We start from the raw sequence: 15,569 nt of genomic DNA, 5'->3' as shown, positions 1-15,569 counted from the left end.
TTTACACGGGCATGTTCAGAGAAATTTAAAGATTATCCCTTTCCAAGCAAAGACAACAGAATCATTGGTAATTGAATAAAACGAGTATTTATTTCTTTAAAAAAATATTGACAAAACTTAAAGCTTGTGATATAGCTCAAAAATAAATTTTAAAACAATATTCGATGCACTGATTTCACTGACAAGTACTGGCAGTTTTGTTAAGCTAAAGATTCAATAGCAAAAGATCTCAATTATTAAAACTACTGCAAAAAAGTCACAAAGTCCTTTGAATATAAAAACTAAGCCAATAACGACAAAGTGGAATGACCTGCGAGAACATGTTGAAATCGGCAGACAAAATGGCTTGTATTAAAATGTCACAAGAAAATGAGCAAGAAATTGAAATGAAATACTAGTACCGCCATAGTATTCGTTTCTGTATAATGTAAAACAAATAACTACTCGTTACCATATGAAAATATAACTTTATGGCTTAAGCTCGAGTTAATCACAGGTGGCGAAGAAATCAGTAAATAACAGCTTCTGTACCGTGTACTATCGTGAGTAATATGGGCTCGAACATGCGAGCACGTGGAAAATAGCCTTAAAGCTGAGATAGGGTGATACGTGGATGGCGTTGCCGAAACTGGAGGGGATAGGGGGGGGGGGCGCTGTTCCGCTGACTGTTGGTACTCCCGCCTCGCTAGCGTTGCTGCGAGATGTCGGCTGATTGCGTGCCAATGACCGCTAGCAATGATAACAAAATAAATAAATGAGGCGCGGCAAAATCCTCAGCCGACACCACCGAGATAACGATGCGCAAGCATGGCCTGCGCATCGTGGCAGGCTACGTCACAGCCGATATCTCAGCAGCTACCTAGTCTGATGTGGCTGTTCGCGTTGATGGGAATTCATATCACCGCTAGCGGCCTCGACACTCTCTAAGATGCTGTTTCGCATCAACAATATCGAAGCGGGAGGGTCAACAGCTAGTGGAAGCGCGGCGCCCTTTCCGCTTTGTTTCCGACAGCCGCCGCTGCGAATCAGCCGACGTAAGGTTCAAGGCTGTTCGCCACGCGCTCGCATGTTCGAGCTCATATTGCTCACGATAGTACCATCCAAATATGAAGCTCATAAGATGCCCCATATGGAACTGGAGAGAATTAACAGCTTTTCTACGTGCAATTAGCTTGTTTGGGAAAGAGAAAGTACTATTTGACAAATATCATCCGCATTTTTAAAGAAAAAGGAGCATTCTTTAGTGGCATGAAGGATTCCTGCACATCGATAAAAAGCATATAAAACAAAACTATGCACAAGGAGTTCTCTTCAAGGCTGCAACTTGCAGCCTTGAAGATGATTGGAGAATTTAAAATCTCTTATAAATCATTAGGCTTGTCTTTTACTAAATAATATCATTGGAGGTGGTCGTGCAAACTGCGTTTTTTAATGTTTGTACACGTAAAAGTATTTAGCGAAGTTACAACGCCAAAGCGAGGCGAGGCGCATATAACTCTTAATAACCACAACAAAATAATGAAAGCTAGACATAATGGAAACAAACAGAATGAAATAAATTGTGCTCGAATGCGGGTACTCAGGCGTACGCACGAAGGGGGGAGGGTGCGCCCCCCCTAGTCAATTCAGACAGGGGGGGGGGCGCAATGTCTGTCCCCATACTTTGACTTTTTAGTAAGGCGGGGGGAGGGGGGCAGCGATTAACATTCCTACTTCCCTCCCCCCTGATGGGGAACCCTGCGCACGTCTAAGTGCACACTGATGCTCGAGCACAGTTCAGGTATTCAAGGCGATTCGGCCACACATAGACATGAAAAATTCATTCGAACACAAGTCAAGTTTAACGAACGGCTCCCCGTGCACAGGTGCAGGCATTATCAGGAAACCTATGTTACGGACGAATTAAAACATCGGTACGAATTTAACGAAACGGAATGTATTAGCACTTAGGCGAGCTTCGCGCGGCGTACCTAAAACGAAGCAACATGCTGCGTTAAAATGACCCACACGCATCAACCCGAGCATCACGGTAGTTTTAGCGCACAAAACGAACACGGACGGAAAAGAACGACGCGGACACCACGTCGTTGTTTTCTGTCCTGTTTCTTTTTTTTTTCTTGTGCGACAAAAAATGCACTTGAATTACCAATAGGCCGAAGCATACGCGCCTTAGACACGCTTGACGCTTATAGGTAACAGGCGCCGTCACAACCCAACTATTCTTAAATCAGTGGTTCATCGAGAGCGGGGCCCCCTTCCAACACCACCGCCGACAGGCGGGCACCGCCACAACTGCGTTCAAATCCCCCTCCGAATCACAGCCGCGCATGCGCACACTGCTTTCAACACCAAACAAAGCAAAGCCTGCCCGCGCCTAATGTCACACAACTTTGCCTTCATCCCGATGAAACAATGCACTCACATATGCTCGCTACGTTAACAAATGCTCACCGATCGTTAACCAGTTAAGAAAAGCTTAGTTAACGGCATTAGATCGCGCTCTCGGAGTTAACAAAGCGCTGGCCGTAGCAACGTGATCGTGGTAGTACATACCGTTTCAGTTCGAGTGCTCCACGATATGAAGCTGCAGGTCTCCCTTTGAGTATAGTGCATCTTCGTAATAAGCAGCACTGGCAGAAGGTAAAGGACGAGCACACAGAGCAGGCACACTTCAAACAACCGAAACACCGACCGCAAAACTCGACCGATCGGGAGGCGACGCACAACACACGCAGAAAACGATGGAGTCCGGCGGCGTGTCTGAGCGCGTTGCATAAGTCACGTGGTGATAGAGCTGTTCCGCGCGCTGCGCACGCGCGGCGGCCGCGGCGGCTGCGCCGGCCGAGGAGGTGGCTGAGGTGGCGTCCCGGCCGTTGTTGGGTCGCGTGGGCGCAGCTTTCTTTCTGCGGCAGTGTTATGTTTTGTTATGCTTTACACAGTGTATTCGAATCGCAGTAAGCATTGCGACGACACAGTAAGGGCTGCATGACTACAAGCAGGGCTTAAAGTCTCCCTTCACTGGACGGGGGGCCCTCACAAAGCGGCAATATATATGTATGTATATAATCTCAAAGGAAAGATCGCCTAGCAGCGATCTTTTCGCCGCTAAACTGATGCTGCTGTTGTCTCAGCGGCTCTGCAGATCGCGAGTTGTTGGAACGCGGTGGGAGCTGTCATAGCGAAGAATAAACGCAGGATTTCTCGATATATCGGTCAAGATCCACTTTCGCGGTCGTATTATCCAGTTTTGGCAAAAGTGTGATGGTATTAAACGCATGAAAATGCAATATTTTCAAGGGATGTTGGCAGGAAATAAAAAGGAGAACGTATTAGGCTGAAAAACGTATTATGCAGAATCGTGTCAACGAGATTTCACTGTATATGTATGCTATAGATTAAGCGTTAGGAGAGGTGTTTGCGATGATCACAGTGCAGTGAAGCCAACTATCTCTAAACTGAACAAATGCTTATGAATGCTAAACAAATACATATATTATTCCGAATGTATTTCGGGCATTCATTCAACGTGTCAATCCAATCAAGCAATAAATAAAATTATTTTGGAAACGATTTCTCAAAAATAAATCGGGATGTAAAGGCTTAAATATATGTGAGCTCAAAATAAGTAACATCAGTTGACTCACTGCATTCAGAACCTCAGGCACGACAATGCTATATTTTATTTTCACTACCACTTGCCTAATAAAGTAGGCAAAATACATGCGTCTTTGTAATTACAGCAGACTTGTGATGCACTACTAAAAGAATGAAAATTTAGTGGCAAGCTTAGCAAACCAATGTGAACCATTACTGATTCACGAGCAGGTAGCTTCACACTCAGGTGCCTCGTGAAACAGTATCCTGTGCCAAGACGCTCTGTCGAACAGGGTGGTGACCCGTGGTTTCAGGAGGCGTTGCCCGTGGTGTTCAGTGTCTCATTTTATTGCATTCAGCAGTACAATGATACCTGTTTACACCTATGGGTCAATTCACTGCGTGAACTGACCCATAGGTGTAAAATCCAAAGAACACCCATGGGTGTTTAACAGAACATACACCCATTGTACACCCAAAAATGAAAAAGGGTGTGCGAAGGGTGTGCAAAGATGACATTACACCCTTTCGGATAATATTGACAGAAAAAAAGGGTGTACGATAGGTGTTTTATCGCAAATACACCTATAAGGGTGTGAAACGGTTTGCAGTGTAGTGGCAAAGAGCGCTGATATTAATACCTGGCATTGGGTCCGTCTGACAGCTCCTGAAATATAAAGTTTTGAAATTGAAAATCGGAGCTTTTATGTTTTTGTTGTTTCTTCATCCATCTCCCTTTCCTGTTGCGATATAATTCATGCCATTACATGATCTCTTCCGAGAAAGGGCGTCATTTTACATGCTGCGGGCCTCAAAATAAACTATACGGTTTATACATCCCTTTCCGTTTCTCAACTACAGGCATATTCTTTAAAATACTGCAGCTGTAGGCAGAACGGTCTTTCAGCTTTCCGTCACACTACATCAGCAGTGTACCGACCAGGACTAATAAAAAAAAACCACAGTTTCGCCGCAAGGGCGAAGCAATCAGTGCGATAGCAACAATTTCTAATGTTATACGAAGTAAGGCTAGCAGCTAACTCTTTTTTATATTTGCTCGCGTAACTCTATAGAACGCTGGTGTAGGGGAATAGGTCGTTCCAGGGAGCGAAGCGGTTATTGTGCTGTCTGTCGACTCAACGCGAAGTAAGCTGGTCGTTTGCTGACGTCTGCCGAGATAGCGCGCGGGCCAGCGCTGTGTCGACCGCAGCCTTCCGACCAAAGTTCGCGCTTACAATAATTGTTGGGGTTTGACGCCCCAAAACCACGATATAATTATGAGGGACGTCGTAGCGGAGGGCTTCGGAAATTTTCACCACCTGGGTTATTGTGGAATAGTGCAATAAACACACAGAGACACAGGCAAGAGAGACGACACAGGCGCTGTGTCGTCTCTCTTGCCTGTGTCCCTGCTCGTTTCTTGCGCTGTTCCACAATGCATTCTTACCAACTGGCTCGGCTTTCCTTACTACTGCACATGGGGTACTTTAACGTGCATCAAAATAAAAGTACACGTCCCTCAAGCATTTTCGCCTCCATCGAAAATGTGGCCGGTATTCGATCCCGCGACCTTTGGGTCAGCAGTCGAGCACCATAACCACTAGACCGCCTTGCCGGGGTAAAGTTCGCAGTTGCTCCTCGAGGGAATCACCGCCGCCCCTTCCCCCGGCCTCTGTTCACGCTCCTTCGACCGACGAAATGTAGGCAGGGTTTTTCGGTATCGCTTGCGGAAAGATCCACGGCAGGCCTCGCACGCGAGTGATGTTATCGCATGCGTCATCGGTGCGACGGAGATGGCCGGCTCGTTTTAGCTCTGCTTCAGTCACTTTCGTCGCCATCGCCCGCGATTTTTACTCGCTGGTAGAACATGCAGTATAAATTAAAGAATAAATCCGAGGTGGGAGTAAAATGTTTGTCCTCTAGCGACACTGCGTAGAGGACAAGCATTTAACACTGCGCAGAAAATTCCAAAGTCAAAATATTCAAAACTTTCTTAACTCGAACAGTAATTTCCTTACATTTGTCTCAAATTTATTCTTTTATTTAGCGCATGAATTTCGTAGCAAGAACTTGTGGATATTCCTAATTACCAAATGGTGCATTCTAGGCTGCGCCAATGGAAATTATTTTGAGCAATAAATGCGAAGGACTACGTAACTTGAAAGAAAGGCATGAAGCTATGGAAGTGCATGCATATATTCGAGATATGCGGATGAAACAGGATATTAGGTTGGGCTAGTTGGTGCAAATGCATTCTTGATGCAGCGCTAAAAGACAAAGACTAAGAAGGAACATCCAGGCAGGACAAGCGCTGAGTCGCAACTGAAAAATTTATTTGAAAAGACCATCCAAGCAAAAAAGGAGAACAATGAAAGACAAGGAAAACCGTGTGCAAAAGCAGAAAAGCAAAAAAAAGGGGGGGGGGGTAATCTAGTCACTAACGTAAGCGTTACTTCAAAGAACACGTGCTCAGCAGAAAAAATGTTCCGGGGTCGCAGAAACCGCTACTTCCTTTTTGGTCCAGACACTCGAAAGTGATAAAGAAAGGAATACCGTATTCCGCCCTGAAGTCTGCTTTGGCAGAGTCTTGCGAACATGGCATGAAACGTAGTTTCTTAGCACAGATTCAGAGACTTCAACAAGCGGTTTACCCTAACAGTGTGGTGTCTACTTGCAGTAAGAGACTATCGAGATGGGTCAAGGGTCAGAACCATTCCAACAAATGGGACAAAAAGCAGAGGTACGAAAATGTAACAGTGTTACCTTATGTACACAAGCTATCCCATGGTCTGAGTAATGTAAGCAATAGGTACGGGGCTAAGACAGTGTTCTCTGCTCCAAATAAATTTTCAGGAATCTGTCCTCTCGTCAGGAGAAAAATAGAGCACAGTCGCGTGTGAAGTGAAGGCTGTGGAACGAACCATGTAAAGTCTACGTATGTGCCGTGTAAGTGCGCGGTCGTCTACCAGATCCCACTTACTTGTAGGAATTCTTACGTGGGGCAAACTAGCAATGTTTAAATGTGCGTTTAAAGGAGCATAACCAGTCGCTGAAAAAATCGGATGCTTCGCATCTCGCGTCGCACTGCTGCACGTGTGGTTGTTCTGCAGTGTTTTCAGATACGAAAGTCTTGTGGTCACACATATTCAGAGGTGATAGAAGCCTTCCATATCAAGAGAATGGGTGACGCATGCGTCAGTCAGAGATCATTGTCACTGACGGAAAAAGAGTTTTCTTTTCTGCTGAGCACGTGTTCTTTGAAGTCATGCTGATGTTAGTGACTAGATTACCCCCTTTCTTCCTTTTTTTGCTTTTGCACACGGTTTTCCTTGTCATTCATTGTTCTTCTTGTTTTCTTGGATGATCTTTTCAAATAACTTTTTTTTCAGTTGCGAGTCAGCGCTCGTTTTGTCTGTATGTTCCTTCTTAGTCTCTGTCTTTTAGCGCTGCATGAAGAATGCAGATGCGGATGAGTTTAGGATTCAGCCTCATAAAAACTGCACTGTTATTCACAGCGGGTTGGAGGATAAAGCAAGCGCTGCAATGAAGTTGTGGATTCTGCTTGAAGTATCGTCGCTGCTATGCCTGGTTCACCGCTGTCAATCTATCCTTCCATCGGATGTAGACAACAGCCAATGCACTCAGCTACTACGACCACGACGAGATGACTGCTTTTCTGAAAGAGACCAGCGAACGCTACCCGGGTTTCACCAAGCTGTACAGTATCGGAAAGTCTGTCGAAGGTTAGTACAACGCATACACTACAGCAGCCAACGGTGAGCTCCTGATTAGGGTTAAGCAAGCTCAATTACACCTGAACATTCTTGCTCGCAAAAATTTAACAACAGGGCTCCGAGACCTCTGTGACGCGGTGTGTGTAACTACATTCTAGTACTCGTCTCACCGCATGAAATTTGTTTTTCAGCTTCACAATCTTGCAGTGCGTCAATTGTGAGCCCAAAGTTGGGCCGTATTGCGAGCAGGGTAGCTAAACACCCCACCATTCCTATAGCATCTCGCCTACCGAAATGTACTGCTCAGGATTAGTGCTGAGCGAACAAAGCAAAAGAAGGACCACTAAGTTGACCTGAGTTTCAGTTGCAGTGCAACCAATGAACGCTTCCTAAACTGTGGCAGCCACGAACACTGGAGGTGGAAGGGAAACGCTGAGCCGAAAAAATGGCAGCTGCATCATGTCGCAAACACAGGAATGGGTTTAATGAAACAGTCCTGATTATCAACAGTATAATTTAACGTTCGTGCCTAAAGGTAGTGCACCTTTATGACATCTATTTATTTATCAGTCATTTATTTAAACTACACACCACAAAACTGAAGTGCGGCCGCGCCTAAGGGCGACAATACTGGTCACCTGACGAGGCCCTCGGAGCCACCGCACACGCAGCGCCACAGTTTCAGCAAATAAATTTGATGACAGCACACAAACGTGAAACAAGACAATATCGCTACTGAAGACGATTTATACATACTGCATAATTTCAATCCTAAGTGATCATACAAAAGTAGACCAGCAGCCTCGCGCACTTAACACAACCAAAAAATACATACATTGGGAAGAGCACCATCAAGTCTCCCCACATTCGCTACGAAGTTATGGAGGAATTGTGACCAGCGCAGGGGTTGTGCGGAGACTTCAGTTTGATATGGGTGTTCGTGTACAGATGCTTCAAGTACGGGCGTTCACGTAAGCGAGGCATCACGGCAACCGACATAACGCTGCCGTAAACCGTAGAAACCATGGCTGCAGCGCGGCTAGTGTTTGTCCGCAGTCTTCGAGTAATGGCTTTGCAGATTCGTACATTTCAGAATACTCTTCAGATTTACTTTCAATCACTGAATTGCTTTATTGTTTTGCGGTGCCACCCCAATGCGCCTAGAGCCTCTTTGGAAGCAACTTTTGTTTTTGAAGGGCAGTGCAACGCCAAAGCGGAGTATTACAGCGATCTATTTAGCGGATGTAAATCGAAATAGTTGAAAGTGTACGGCCAAAACACACTCTACTGCTGACAACTTAGGAATATACAAAAAGAATTCTGCAAATTTCACGCATTGTTGGCATCGGTTTGATGCGAAGCAGTCAGCGGTCTCTGCGGGCCAAGCGTTGCGAGTTGGTCGACGTGTTTGTGTAAATGGAGTGGTGTGCACATTGTGGGCTTACCAGGCACGTCTACTACACTGTCGTTTAAAGGATAACTCATGGTCTGACGTAACATCAGCACTCACGTTAGAGCACAGGCGTCAGCTTTATTGAAACGAAGGGAACGCTATGCTGCGGTGATGTGAATATCATACGTTGCATTCGTTAGTGTATTCCTCCAGGGTCGAGCAACGTTTGAATATAGCTTGCTGAGCCATAGGAGTATGTGTTTGAACTTGTTATGAAATTGCATAGCGAACACTGCAATCGTATTAGACGTTGCACCGACATGACGCCTGCATAGGGTCTTTTTCCGAAGCAGTTTCAGGGCTTGGCCTGGCTCTTTCGTAGAACACTCCACTGCTAAGCAGAATGCGTAGGTTTGATTTTTGCTCGGATCATGAGTTTTTCAATACGAAGCATTTCTTTGAAGATGAAAGGCACTTTGACCGTTTCTATTTATCCGACGCCGGATTTTCTGAGACGAGCTGTGGTTTTATTCTTCCCAACTCGGCTACAGGACGTGACCTGTGGGTTCTGCTGGTGACGAAGGACCCGGATAATGAAATATTGCTCAAGCCAAATGTGAAGTACGTTGCTAATATGCATGGCGATGAGGTACTGTCATTTTTTGCTGATCCATACGTATTGCGTATCACTGCGAAGAAAGCGTCTCGAATTGCTTGAAATATTGTGCTTCATTTTTTAAAATTGTGGGTGAATACAATGGTTGCTTCCAGGTTCATTACAAGATTATTTGCAGTCAAATGCTCTAAGATTCAAAGAATTACACATTGCGTTTGTTGGTACTTGACACTTGTAAAGCAGCACAGGACAAAAAGTAGCAGTGATTATAAAGAGAAGCATTAGCACAAGCGCGAGAATTAGTAGACCATTTGGATATACGTGGAAAAAATGCAGAAATTATCATATGCTTGTGCTTACGGTAATCAATTCAATGCTGTTCCATGTCACGCCATTTGTTCTTGCGGGGTCCATGGTGTAGAATTCCCGAAAATGAGAACAGCGTCAAATAACAAGAAATCGCAATTTATAACGAAACCTAAGCTTCGCCTGACAGCACGTTCAAGGAATGAATACAATCTAATTAAACAAACTAAGCGGTAGTTGCTCCCGGCGGGGCTGAAGCTTCATGCACACACGCTTGCTACGCTTACTACTTCAGTGCACACGCATGTGAAGCGATGGCCCATAACAATATGCTCCGGAATCATTTCTGCTTTGCCTTATGGGGCCGTGGACGCGTTTGCTCCAAAATCGCGAGCAGTCTTACACCGCCATCCACAAAGCGTGAGCGGGGAAGCAACTGCTGTTCGAACAATTCAATTAACATTCGAGTGAATCTCGACGATCCTGCCACTTCCTTCTCCTCCAGAGAGACTCATCCGTTGATGACTGTTGGCAGGCCCATGGGTGCTTTCCTGTTGTCCTTGCAGACAGCACAGTCTCGCAGCCTCTCGTCAAAGCTGCCGCGTCCTTCCCACCTTCACAGTTAAACGATTCCGCAGCCCTTTGCTCCTCAGAGAAGTACGTTTGCATTTTAATCAATACGCTCATGCGCCACATCCACCTGCAAAAAAAAAATATGTGTCACGAATCGCATAAAGCCACCTTGAGACATACGCCAACCGTGATTGGCCTATAAAACTCTGACTCGCAGCATCAGCGATCGGCCATCATAATTTGACCCATCGCCAAACACAAGGACGGCATAAAACTTTTTCGGTATTTTGACATAGAGTTAGGAAAGCCACAATCACACATTTTCCAAACCACAGCGCGTGGACGAATTCCGTCTCTTTCCTTTTGGTTGGGGAGGTTACGCTGTCCATTAGGTGCTAACACGTACTCCCCCAACCCCACGCTCGCCCCCTTTAATGCTCGTGAGTTCGGAAGGCGGCGCCGTGCCGGATGCAGAGCATGGTGGCCCGAAGAAATGTATGAAGTACTCCTTCACATAAGTGTCTTGCCCTTAGTAACAAAAAAAATATAATGTGAATTCACGATCGTTTCTTGCTGCTTAATTTTGTATACTCGTTTCGCCCGCATTCATTAACAAGATGTTATCCACAAACTTTATGTCGGAAGGCACGCAGGACCTGAGAATGAACTTATGTTTTGCATAGGAACCTCACAAATATTTATAGCTGCAATACTTAGGTGATGAGAAACACAGCGCAGCATTTATATTCTCCAGAAATATTTGGCCGACGTCACTGCGTGAGCATTGGAGATTTATTCTGTGCGCTTCAGAGACAACGGAAGCAAACCTAATTGGTCACAGTTTCACCGGGAAAGCGAATAAATTATAGAGACCGCAATGCATTAGCGAAATGTTAACACAGCATGCGTTGCGATCGCATATTCAACGGGCAGTGCGCGACATTCAATCACCTTAATTTATAAGTGTAAATATTTGTACGAGATTAACCATTGGAAACAGCGGAAAAAAGCAACGAAACAAAAACAGACAGGGCCAAGTGCTGGGTCGTGTCTGTACTCCTTGATGGTACTATATGATGTTTATTGGCGCAAGGGCCATTTGATGGCCAAAGAGCGCCAGGACATGATGGGGAATGTGATCGATGATGATGTTAAGTGGCTGTATAGGGGCCTAAAATTCCGCGCGCTAGGGCGGGAAAAACATGTATACGTATTAAAATCATAGGAGTGACCGAAAATGTGTACAGTGAGAGTGAATGGCATACGTTTGTGATAAAAAGCGATTGGGATAATCATGTCTGTACTCCTTGTGTCATTGTTTTTTCGTGCTGTTTCCAGCAATGAATCCTTACCAATAGGTTCATTTCAGGACGCTTTTAAAATTTGTACGATATTTCTTCCTCGCAAGAAATACATCATTTGGTTGCAGTGTTATGTGGAGTTCCAATTCAAAGCTGAGACTAGCTGCATTTTCCTGCTTGTATTTTTGTGTGTGTGGATTAGTGATGCAGAACTATCGGTAAACTTACTATCGATAGCATCGATAGTTTTCTTCAAACTATCGATAGTGCAGACAAACTATCGATAGTACTACTATCGAGAAACTATCGATAGTGCAATCGGTAGTACCATGGCTAATATTACTAGCGATATTACAGACACGCGTGTTTATTTCTTTGTTTTGATGTATTTAGGTTTCACCTACAAAGACTGTGAGCAACGTTTGACGCAGACCATGCCGTAAGGTTTGAGAAGCTTCATGATTGTTTGAGATCATTCTGTTAAGATTATGCACCTGACGCGAATAGTCAGTTTGTTCGAGAGCTTACGCGAGCACCAGCGATAACGCTGGAAGGTTCGATAACTGATCTATACAATATGACGCGTTCCACCGATGATCAGATTACTCGACGGCCGATGACTGTTTTCGCCGCTATCGTTGCGCAGCGTGTATCGCTTGCATTTTGTAGAGTTACTGTATATGCTACCTTTAGGTAGCAGAGTTGCGCATCTGTCTTCCAAACGCCGCTAGCAACCATGCATTGCAGAGAAGCTGACGCTTGGGCCAATTTTTGTGTTTCTCTACGCCGCCGCTGCAGCGAATCGGATTGACACCAGACATCGACAGTTAAGTTAATCACAAGTCTTCGACACGCCAAACTTGTCGATCAGCGACACGGTAGGCATGTCGCCTGCAAGAACAAAAAACGGCTTCGCCGCATAGCTGTGGTTGCTAGCCAGACCAATGCGCAACTCTGCTACCTAAAGGTAGCGTATACAGTAACTCTAGTATTTTGGGTTTTGATTTTCTGGGCACAAGTTCGCCGAAATAAAGAGCTCCGTATTTCTGGAGTCTTGCTGCAGCATTCTTCACCGTCACAAGCACGTGACAATACTATGGATAGTGGTGTGAATAATGATGCTGTTGCGGGCCGGCCATATTGCAAAATATTTGCGATAGCCCACTATCAGCTTCGCTTAATTTATGAGCAATTCTTGGCAAAATAAGTTATTTCCGCAGTGGAAATGGTGGAATATGTTCACCAATAAATTCACATCCAAATTCACAACCAGTTACACCTTCCAATTAACAAACTTAGTTAATGATATTTTTTCTATCTTGAAATCATAAAATGCAATATAAATTTGAAGCCGCACAGTTCCGCCACATGTAATGGCTTCCTTTCCGCTACAGCTGAACAGTATGACCTTATGATCATGTGTCAGCAAAGCACTCTGGTGAAGAAGACAAGCATGCCAACTTTCTTGCCCTTCAGCCTGCTCCTCCGGCTCCACTATGTACCTCGCGCGCGGGGAACCAAGTTTATTCTGCAATGAGTTCGGGCTGTTGATTTTATACTATCGATAGTACCATCGAATTTTTACTATCGATAGCGCTATCGATAGTATTTTTACCATCGATAGTTTGATAGTGACTCAGCTATCGATAGTATCGATAGTACCATCGATAATTCTGCATCACTAGTGTGGATCCTACGGACTATTTCAAGTTGACAACTCACCGAGTCACAGTGAGATGTCTTAGGAAGAAGTGCACCAAAAATTGTCAGGCGAGCCTGGTGTGCTCAATTTCCCCTTCCGCCCAACATCATGGTTACTCTGGGAAAAGTACTAGTTCGTTCTATTAAAGTGCTTGTTAACATCCAGTTTACTGTCACCGCACAAGCGCCCATAAAAGCGACCTTGATTATATAGTCCAGATGTTCCTGATAGTACGCCTGTCCGCAAAAAAACGGACAACATTTAACTTTAGGATTCAATGCAGTATTTGTTCCTGGGAACACACGATGAAGCGTTTGCGACGCTGATGACATTTGGCCGCATAGCGCACGGATCAGTTTCGCTGCTTCTTTGAGTCAAATCAAATCAAGTTTCATATCGTTACAGAAAGAAATGACTGAGAAAAAAAGAGCTGTGTATAAAACAGCTTGACTAGTTCACAGCCCCAGAAAAAAAAGTACAAAAAAAGAGTCGGAGCGGTAGCAGCGATACTGTAAACATAGCAATACGACACGACAGTCAGGAATAGTCAGTCAGGAACATAGCAGTATGAGTGGCAGGAATTCGAATTAGTCGATCAACTATTCTGCGACACACTGGTTTCGCACACCAGCCCAGTGGAGCTAAACTGTTCTCTCCTTTTTGGGGTAATAAAAGCGCAAAACGCAAGCAACCTGCTCCCAAATCATGTTATGTAGCAAATTCGCATGTGGTAGTTGCAGAGCCAACTGAGGTAGCACGTTGGACTTTCTGCTCCCACGCCGAAAGGTAGCGCCACGCTTCCTGCAACAGTACAGCCAAGGAGGCCTACAAAGAACGTGCCCTACGAAATATACAGGGATGAGGCCTGGAGTATCCTTATGATTCCTGTTTCAACAAAACGAGAGAGCGACCTAATTCAACCTTTGCTTTCATCATGTCCTGCTACACTGGTCCCTCCAATGCAGGCTTTAAAGAATATCTACAATCTTATTTATTTATTGCTGAGGTTTTACGTGCCAAAACCACGATATGAGGGACTGCAGAATACCTTGGACTACTTGGGGCTTTTTAACGTGTATCTAAATCAAAGTACACAGGTGTTCTTGCATTTTGCCGCCTCCGAAATGCGTTGGCCGTGGCTGGGAATCGAACCAGCCCCCTAGAGCTGCGCAGTGGAATTATGTAGCTCCGCAGTCGAATTAGGGACGGCAGCACTGCCACATAGTTATCTTTCAACTCGTTAAACGACGCAATTTAGAGCCATGGCATTGTGGATCATGCTCGAGTTCACATTCAATCATCCGCATTCGCAGGCTGTGGGCCGCCAGATGATGGTATACTTGATCTCGCACCTGCTGACTCAGTACAACCTGGACCCGTACGTCCGTCATTTGGTGGACAACACGCGTATCCACATCATGCCCAGCATGAACCCTGATGGCTATGCTGTCGCCAAGGAAGGCACCTGCAAGGACCTCAATGGAAGGTAGGCTGCATTGTGTGATGTATGTGAAAGGCACAAACTACCATCTGCCGGTCTGTACTAGGATGCTAGAAATGACTGTGCCTCGTGCTACAATAAGTAGGTCGGCGGTGCATTGTGCTACAACTGGGTGAATATTTTCGGTGCATTGGCAAAACTTTCTTGATATTTCGCGCCGTCGCCTATGTGAATCGCCACACTATGCATTGTATTTGAGCCTAATTACTGCTTTCGGTCTAAATATTTGTTGACAGCGGTTGTTCTTCGAAACCTCTTGACACTGCTGCCAATTTGTTTACGGTATATTATTTGTGGATTACCAATAATGTCCTCGGCCTACGGTAGACAATTCAGATTTACTTACGTCGCTTCAGCAACTTATTGCGAGAACTACACTTGGTTGATAGATAGCGTATCACCATGGAGACAGAGACAAGAAGAAACACAAATTCACATTATAACAAAAGGAAGATCCGACAGATACGTGCCCCGTTGACTTGGTTTTCACTGTACATCAGGCTCACCCGTACAACTGGTATAAATAATTCATGGATGAACACTCCTACGATCAATAACTCGGCATGCATTAAGCTACACTTGCATGTATTATGTCCCACACTGGTTGAACACTATATGTCGTTGCAGGGGCGTAGCCAGAAATTTTTTTCGGGGGGGGGGGTTCAACCATACTTTATGTATGTTCGTGCGTGCGTTTGTATGTGTGCGTGCCTATATACGCAAGCAAAACTGAAAAATTTCGGGGGGGGGGGGGGGTTTGAACCCCCCCAACCCCCCCCTTGGCTACGCCCCTGTGTCGTTGGATCCAATGCACCTAACAGCAGAGACCAAGACAACAAGTCTTGCAGA

At 45.1% G+C, this 15,569-nt stretch overlaps 1 protein-coding gene across 1 annotated transcript in view; it reads left to right on the top strand.

Moving 5' to 3' along the window:
- LOC119405712 (carboxypeptidase M) overlaps positions 1–15,569 on the top strand; it is a 73,556-nt gene that overhangs the window by 33,723 nt on the left and 24,264 nt on the right. The window contains exons 3-5 of the mRNA XM_037672551.2: positions 7,220–7,337; positions 9,273–9,370; positions 14,533–14,705. Coding sequence (XP_037528479.2) covers positions 7,220–7,337; positions 9,273–9,370; positions 14,533–14,705 — 389 coding nt within the window. The remainder of the gene's footprint in view (positions 1–7,219; positions 7,338–9,272; positions 9,371–14,532; positions 14,706–15,569) is intronic.

The sequence above is a fragment of the Rhipicephalus sanguineus genome, chromosome 9, assembly GCF_013339695.2.
Source record: "Rhipicephalus sanguineus isolate Rsan-2018 chromosome 9, BIME_Rsan_1.4, whole genome shotgun sequence".
Taxonomy (NCBI): domain Eukaryota; kingdom Metazoa; phylum Arthropoda; class Arachnida; order Ixodida; family Ixodidae; genus Rhipicephalus; species Rhipicephalus sanguineus.
This window is presented reverse-complemented; position numbering and strand designations above follow the sequence as displayed.